Source organism: Mustela nigripes, chromosome 12, assembly GCF_022355385.1.
Source record: "Mustela nigripes isolate SB6536 chromosome 12, MUSNIG.SB6536, whole genome shotgun sequence".
Lineage (NCBI taxonomy): Eukaryota > Metazoa > Chordata > Mammalia > Carnivora > Mustelidae > Mustela > Mustela nigripes.
The window spans coordinates 80,890,063-80,898,992 of record NC_081568.1 but is presented as its reverse complement, the minus strand read 5'-3'; the positions used below and the strand labels follow the sequence as shown (position 1 = coordinate 80,898,992).

Sequence of the window (8,930 nt, the reverse complement as noted above, 5' to 3'; positions counted from 1 at the left end):
TTTCTTTAATACAAAGAATGTTTTACTAAGCTCTTCTCACCCTCTCCTAGTGCAGAGAAAGAGCAAAACTGTAAAATGGAGCCTGAGGGTGTTAATTTCAAAATAAGGAAGACAATTTGTTGACGACCAGGGTTACTCGATGTTGGAAAGTGTTGCCAAGAGAGGCTGGGAAATCTTCCCAGAAGGGTTTTAAGAAGGGAGCAGAGGCTCATCTGTGTCTAAAGTAGTCAAAGAGAGTGCTGCTGGGAGCAGGGGTGTTCCCCTTAGTATATCCAGGCCCTGGGGACATGTGTGCTGTGTGTATGTACAGACATCGTTGTGCTTGTGTTGCACAAATACTCATGCATACGGCATCAATATAAACTGGCACGTAATAGATTTGAGTGAAAAGTCATATAAATCTGCCATTTCCCCCCTTACCCCATAAACAAAAGGGAAAAGGAAAATTAAAAAACCCAAACATATGCCATTGGGCCAGATCTCTTTCTACCACATTCTCATTCAAAGGAGGGAGGTAGAAGATGAGAGAAAAACCCAGTTTGGGATAAAGGACTCCCAAAGCCTCTAAGCTACTCTTCGGTAGCCGGCTCTCATTTTACATAAGATACTCAGCACATGGTATCCAGTAAACACACAAACAAGGAACCAAAAAGAGATTTTCTTATCATTCCACATCTGGAAAGAAATCTACCCTGTGGATTTAAATGTTAAGGTGAACTAGGTCAATAGGCAGTAGTATATCAATGGGCTACTGTGTTCTAACAAACATATTGTTAGTTGTTACTTTCCTTTCCGAATACGAATTTCGTTAGGAGGTTTATTTCCAAATGGTGACACAATTGGTTTCTTCTCCCACCCCCAGCCCTCCCCTATAGATGATACTTCCGTAAAAGTTCAGATTGCCAAGGATGTTTTCTCTCAGGGAACCTATCTGGGATTTTGATCTTTAGGAAATCCTGAATGCATTTCTCCAGCTCTTCCTCAATTGAGAGCTTTTCCTTAACAGCTTTTTTTTTGCTGCTCATGTTCGACTCCCTGGAGCCCGAAGTCAGAGTCCGGAGCAGATCGCTTTTCCGCCGCATCTCGGACTGTTGGATCAGCTGCACGGGTCCCTTCTTGATGGGACGGTCCAGAGTCTGGATGTTGGTCTGGCGTGTCACGGGCCCACAGATGACCGTCTCCTGGGGAGAGCTGGCCTCAGACTGACTGTCACAGCTGGAGGTGGAGAGGTCGTTGCAAGATGTGCCACTCTCCCCTTCTTTGTCACCTGTGGCGTTCTTGCAGCAACAGTCGCAGTGGGAGGGTGACCACCTCGAAGGCTCACCTGCAAGCAAGCACAGTACCCAAGGGGTTAATGCCAGCCAGCTCAGCCCAGAGCGCACAGCACCTGCACGCATGCACACACACACACACACACACACACACACACTTACAAGTGTCCACAATCATGTATTTACAAGAAGTGGGGTGGCACACAGGATAGGCTGCAACATGAGCACCTAAAAGTCAAGTGCACTGCAAGAAGGAAGTTCGTAACTGCATGCTGGGCTTCAGTCCACAGGCACTGCAGCCAGCTACTTAGCTACACCATGTACCAATCTTGTCACCTTGGCAGTCCCCTTACATTCTCAAAGCTTCTGTCTCTTCCCCTGGGAGATGAGGATTATCAGTTGCCTACTTCCTAGAGTTGTCGAGAGAGTATAGATAAATCAAGTGAAATTCTTAACGAGGTACATAGCACACTCTCAATAAATGCTACCTGATTTTACCATGGCTGGTGTTAAGCCTGGATCCAGAGCTCCACGTTATTGCAGTCCAGTACAACAACGGCAGTCTACAAGAGTCAGGGGGCGCTTACTCTGTGCCAGCCCCCCAAGTAAGCTCTGGGTACCCATCATCTCACCGGAGCCTCATGATAATTCTACGAATAGCTCCACTCCTAGATTTCATACAAGGAAACTAAGACCCTGAGAATTTAAGAAACTTGCCCTAGTTTGCACATTTTGTAAGAGGCAGAGTTGGGATTTGAGTGCAGATTTCCCAAGTACCACAACCAAAGCAACTAACCATTTGTTTTTTTCAACTTGTGGGACGGTAAAATTCCTGCTTTTCTTTAAAAACAATGTTCAGGGTTTAACTTCTCTCTCTGAAGTGTCTGTTTACCTCTCCTCAAAAATATTTATCATTTCCTCCTCTGAATTATGGTTTTGTTTTGTAAGGGCTTCTAATATTGCACAAATCACATTATGATATTCTTTTTCACTTTATTCATTTCAGCTACTCACCATGAACTCTCCAAGCTGGGCATAGTCAAGTGTCCATTGTTGTAATTCCAGCAAGTGGCTCAGAGTATAGTATAGAAACTCAATAAAGGCTGTATCCTTCTAGTAATGTTTAAGTACCTGGATTCAGCCACACCTGGAGCTGGTCCTGTCAGTGGACTTTTAAGTTACATAATCCCACTATCTTATATTTAAGCCAGCATGAGTACCTCACTCCCTCTTCCCCTCAGTATTGATTCACCGCACTGTAATCAGCTATTTGGAGACAGACCCATTTTTCAGATACACAGCTAGTGGCTCCCTGAGCTAGAAAATCCACACTTACGGCACAAAGCAAGTTCCTGAACATAAGTCACTTCTCCCAGCCTTCTATCCCCTGAACATTCAGTCTTCTTAGGTCATGAACTTGATACTATTTACTTATCATACATTAAATGCTAGGCTATTTCATATAATTCACTGTACTTAAGCCATAAAAATGAAAGGAAATGAATCCCCTTTATAATGCTAATATTGAGGACAAGGATAATGTAGTATCTACATATGTTTAAAAGGAGACCCAGTTTGATTTGTGCTATATCTTACTCTCATAATCAATCAATCACATTATAATAAGATCCTACTTTACTGGCACCTCTAATATGGCCAAAGTAGAGGAAACCTAGAATGGAAACTAATAGGAAAGTTATATCCTGTCTTCTTGTTAAAGGCCTGTCATCCATATACTGAATGATTTAACTATTTATGGAAACTTACTTATTTTCCAGAAGGAGTAAAAAGAAGTCCCTTATAAATCGCAACTCCAAAATTATCTCTAAAGTATATCCACTCTTTCAACCCACTTTTTAAAATGTGACTGAGTAATCATTGTATTTATAGACCCACTAAATGAAATGCAACAATCCAATTAGCCAAAAGGAATCACCACAGCAATAACGTCCTACTTATCCCTGGCTATTACCAGTAAATATCTTCCATGCAACAGAGAAACTGCTCAACATGTACCAGCTGCTGACGGCAAATATCAGCAATAGGAAATCTTTTCTCTGCCAGTCCAGATTCTGAGGGTATCGTTTTTCTTCTTCCAAAGGCAGAATCTGCCTCTACCTCTCCAAACCCAGCCATCCCTAGACTAATAGGACTTGATGGAGAAATGGCTCCAATGCATTGGGTCAAAACAAGGTAATCATTATCAATCCAGACCTGGTCTAGTTTGATTCTTTATGAGAAAAGTTCAGAAACTAACCTAAGCCTTAAAAAAATAGAAGAAGAAAAAAAGGAGAGGAAGGAGGAGACAGGGGAAGAAGACATATGTGCTGAGATATGCCTGCGCATTACCTTAAAACAAGATGACGAACTATTTTGGCCATAAACCCTGCTGAACCAGTAGAAAGACAAGTCTGTGTTTTTCTCCCCAAGAGTTACCTTCCCCACTGTAAAGTCGTTTCATGACTTAGGGAAACCTAAGGCTTTTTTTTTTTTTTTCAAGATTTTATTTACTTATTTGACAGAGAGAGATCACAAACAAGCAGAGAGGCAGGCAGAGAGAGGAGGAAGCAGGCTCCCCACTGAGCAGAGAGCCCGATGCGGGACTCGATCCCAGGACCCTGAGATCATGACCCGAGCCGAAGGCAGCGGCTTAACCCACTGAACCACCCAGGCGCCCCCCTAAGGCTTTTCTTTTTTCTTTCTTTCTTTTTTTTTTTTTTTTAAGATTTTATTTATTTTATTTGACAGAGATTACAAGTAGGCAGAGAGGCAGGCAGAGAGAGAGGGGAGGAAGCAGGCTCCCTGCTGAGCAAAGAGCCCTGTGCGGCTTTAACCCACTGAACCACCCAGGCGCCCCCCCCACTAAGGCTTTTCTAAAGGGCAATTTAACAACACAAACACCACCATGGGAGGGAGCCCTGCATGTTTCTGTGAAAAACTGCACACAATCCTCCACTGCATGTCTAAGGCCAGAATGCAGAGCAGATGCAGCTATCTTCCCTGAACTGCCACGATGATCGTGGGTTTAAATGTCAGCTGGGATCCTCCAGCTTCCAGGCAAATAGAAATATTACTTTCTACTTATTCTAGGAGCTATCACTATTAAAGGGAAATTGAACAACTTAATTTTAGTGAAGCCTGTTATACTACAACATGTTTCAATATTTTATGAGAACATTTGAATGTTTTAACATTTTCAGCAAGACAATTCATAAGGAGGCTTCTGAAGTCCATATATTAAATCAAGGAAAAGATGGTATGAATGCAGCTGGAGGTCCTGTGTGAAGAGTCATCATGAAATTTAAAACCAGTTAAATGTGAGAAGATAACCACTCTGGTTTTTTGGGGTGGGGGGAGCACTGTCTGTCTCATTACCCCCTTCCCAAGAACTTGACCAGAGCAGAGGTTTTAAACCATAGCAGAGAAGTAACGTGTGTGGGCTGTGGACCCACTTGCCCTCACGGCCCCACTGACATGTGCTCACCAGTCCTGGCAGATGTGGAAGGAGCTGTGAAGGGCCAATTCTGTAACTCAAGGTATTCTAGAATCTCTCCAATTATAGCAAATTATGATCTCATTACAATATACTTTTGCTCCCCATCAGCTGAGGTTTTTCAATACCGACTGGAATAATTTTCTCCGTTTGAAGAGAAAACAGGTTACAACTGATTAGCCAGATGTAGGAAAGAAACCATTTCATCCCAAGGAAAGTCTCATTTATTGATATTAAAAGGGTAAAAAAAAAAAAAAGTCTAATGTCTTTTGAAGGGTTTATTAACAGGCTAATGGTCAAAAAGCACAATAGCTCTACTTTTTTTTTTTTTTCAAGATTTTATTTATTTGACAGAGAGAGATCACGAGTAGGCAGAGAGGGAGAGAGAGAGAGAGAGAGAGAAAGAGAGGAAGGAGGAAGCAGGCTCCCTGCTTAGCAGAGAGCCGGATAAGGGACTCTATCCCAGGACCCTGAGATCATGACCTGAGCTGAAGGCAGAGGCTTAACCCACTGAGCCACCCAGGCAGCCCTCTACTTTATTTTTAAATAAACCACTGCTTAATTTGTTGGATATTATATCACTTTTGGTGCCTGGCACATAATAGAGGTTTGATAACTGTTTGCAGAATGAATGGATGACCCAAACACACGTGTTAAATTGTATCAAAATCATAATGCAGCAGCACAGATTGCAGACTCCAGAATCAGGTCCCACAATTTGTCAGTTTGGATAAAAAATTCTTCACCTCCCTGAGCCTTAATTTACTCATCTAAAAAGTGAGGCTAATAATAGTATCTCCCGGGGTGCCTGCGTATCTCAGTGGGTTAAGCCTCTGCCTTTGGCTCAGGTCACGATCTCAGGGTCCTGGGATCGAGCACTTCATCAGGCTCTCTGCTCAACAGGGAGCCTGCTTCCCCCCCCCCCCCACTCTGCCTGCTGTTCTCACTACTTGTGATATCTCTCTCTCTGTCAAATAAATCAACAAAATCTTTAAAAGTAATAATAGTATCTCCCTCACAGAGGTTTTAGAAAAATGAAATGAGACAATTGATGTAAAGGTGTCTTCATGGTTTGAAGCACCCAGTAAATGTTCTATTCATTCATACCTATTTGCTCTACTAAAAGCCAGGCACGAACCTACATAAACCACACAAAGGAGGAGCATGTTCGACAGGATTTGGTATGTTTCCCCCAATATGCTCTACAATCAATTCTTAGGTCTGGCTGGAACATCATGTGAGGAAGGGCACTGATGCTGACGCTAGACTCATCGAGAAAATGTATAATGACATTTACTAATGCCTGGATTTGCTGTGGGAGCACAGAGTAGCTGCAAGCATGTGCAGTGTCTGGCATACAGTATGTGACCAGGGGACAGTTTTGGAAAGAAGTTTCCTTTACTGCACAGTGCTTACAATTTCACAAATGGATGAGTCTTCTGAAATAAGAATTTGCTTGAAAACACATAAATTAAATTCAAACCCAGAGCCAGGAATAATCTGTATTTTGGATTAAGGGGTGGGAGGGAGGAACAGGACCCTAAATCACCCTAAGTCCTTAAAGCTCAAATCTTCCAACATTTTACAACTCTGAAAAACTGAGGACCAGTCAGGCAAGTTGTATGATTGTATGTGGCCCCTTTGGACCATAGTCCTAACTGCAGATGTCCTTACTGATAAAGAAGGAATAAAAGAGGAGAGACTACAGAATACTTCTCCCCTATGAAAAATTCAAACCAAGCTGAGTGAAACATGACTTAGCAAACTCACAAAGTGCTTATGCATTTTTAAAAGAGGCAGCTCTGCAATCTACCCACACTTCAAATTCTCCACCTGCTAATGGCTGTGAACACAATGCACATCATTTACAGCAACAGCTGGGAAAACTGCTTTCCCCTGTCTTCTCTGTCAATGATGGAGGAGCCTGCCAGTCTGGGAGCTAGGTGGCCAGATCTAATTTATGGAGGCTGCTGAAAGACTTTCCTGGTATCCCAGCTGAAAAGTCAATAATGGCCAAATTGATGTTTTTATAATTCTGCTAACCTTGGAGAAGATATTTCGTAGTAGAGACTGGGAATAGGCAGGCTGTGTAAGCTTCTGAGAAAATACATTTTCCGGCTTGATAATCATCCTCTCTTGCTTCCTTTCCACTCTTGGACATTTGTCCTTGGATGGGCCCAGCTGGGGCTCCTCATTAAGAGGTGGCAAAGTTGGGTAAGAGCAGACGGTTAAAATCACTCATACATTAGTCAGGGCCAGTCGAGAAAACAGGCATTGTACCTGTAATCTTCATAGGGAGAATTTAATATAAGGCATTGGTAAAACAGGTACTGGAGGGGTGAAAAAGATGCAGAAAGACTGCAGGAGGCAGCCACCACTTCTAGGGCTGGGGAGACAAATCGAAGACGGGGTTATCAGAACCCGGAAGCTTGCAAGAGCCACCATGTGGAGGTTATGCCTAGGCATCCAAGGAGGGCACGTTGCCTGTTGGTCCTGGTATCTCTGAAGGGCCTGGCTCTGCAGGGTACAGAACAAAACAAAATTGCGAACTGGGAATAAAATAAACAAATAAACAAATAAAGTTTATTCTGGTAATAAAATAAACAAATAACGGCTGGGTTGATGCTGATGAGCAGCATGTTGACAAGGAGTCCCTCCTCTGCTCCTGTCCTCCAGCCTTTCTCTCGCAAACCCTGTGACAGCACAGACCCCAAGGGGAAGCGTGCTGGGCCAATGCAAAGTGTGGTTAGCTGAATCGCAGCCCGAGCATCACAAGGCAGAATCAAGAAGTGGATTTGGAACTGAGAGACAACAGCTTAATAAGAGTGTGCTGACCCTGCCAGGGATGGGAAAGAAAAGAAAGACAGTTCTTGACCTGCCAGAACCTGTGCTCAGACACAGGAGTTGGGAAATGGAAACAACAGAAAGCTCTCACTGAGTTCAGTTCCTGCCCTGCTGCCCTTTCTTATACCTTAGGGTTTTGTATTTGCTCTCCTTCTGCCGCAAACAGTTGTATTTCTGATATTCACCTGTTTAGTTCCTTTTTGTCCTCCAATGCTCAGTTTAGACATCACTTTCTCAGAGCAGCCTCACCTCTACCCCCCACCCCAGTTGAAGCCAGTCCCAATCTCCAGCTTACCTCTTCTGCACCATCACCATGGGTAATTAGGGAGGTGTTTCTACATTTATTTGTTCAATGTCTGTTTCCCCACACCTGACTATAGAGCCCATGTTTGTTCCTTTCTGGCAAACTCCAAGCCACATACAGACTAGCGTTTTGGGGCACATCGTAGTAGATGCATGACAAGTGAACGGGAGAGGAGATGGATGATGGCACAGAAAATAAATTTTGGTTTAGGGTGTGTGAAAGAGACAGTAAAGCTTCCACACACACGGAGGAAAGAGAAATCTTGACATGCCGAAGTAGTTAAAATGGAAAATATTTAGGCATACCACTAGGCATGTAACAACAATGTGCTGACCGGCATAGGTTAACAGCAGGATCCACAGGCATATCCAGAATTGAATCAATGTATGTATGTGCTTGTGTGTATACATACATATATAATTTTTTAACTGATCATCATTCAATTATTTTATTGACACAGACACAGAAAAAATCCTTAGAGCCATTATACAGCTTCAGTAAAAATTAACTTTCCTAACCATTCTATCATGGGTCTCTCTATTCATAACTGTTCTCCAATGTGGTGATGCTCAGTCATACCCTCCCAGCTCAGGATTTTCAGTTGTGGGGTTTCCCTCTGAATAAAGCAATGTGATGGTGTGCTATAAGGCAGGAAATTCTGAATTCTGGCCTCCTGGCCTATTGCCTTGCTCTTCTAATGTTCCTGGATAACACCCCTACCTCATTTTCCAGGCACTTCTTGCCCTTTTCTTCCTTTCTTCCTGCCTACTGTATTTCCTCCTCCTAGTCTCAGCATTTCTCTGTTAAGATCCTACATAGTAACTCCTGCCCCCAAAGTCCTCATTGCCCTGTTTCATAGGCAAGTCCCACAGCCCATCCTGATCCCTTTTCTTACCCAGGGCCTCTAGCGTGGCCATTCCCTTTACATTTTTCTTTACTGATTTTTCAAGAGTTTGAACTAGGGGTCCGAACAACTCCCCCCTGCATAACACCTCTCAATCAACATCTAAGGGTCTTC

General features: G+C 43.2%; 1 protein-coding gene across 1 annotated transcript in view; it reads right to left on the bottom strand.

Moving 5' to 3' along the window:
* Positions 1–869: 869 nt before the first annotated feature.
* The window catches only part of KCTD16 (potassium channel tetramerization domain containing 16), a 265,676-nt gene continuing 257,615 nt past the window's right edge, over positions 870–8,930 (bottom strand). Inside the window, exon 3 of the mRNA XM_059417828.1 lies at positions 870–1,324. Within this exon, the coding sequence (XP_059273811.1) occupies positions 870–1,324 (455 nt within the window). The remainder of the gene's footprint in view (positions 1,325–8,930) is intronic.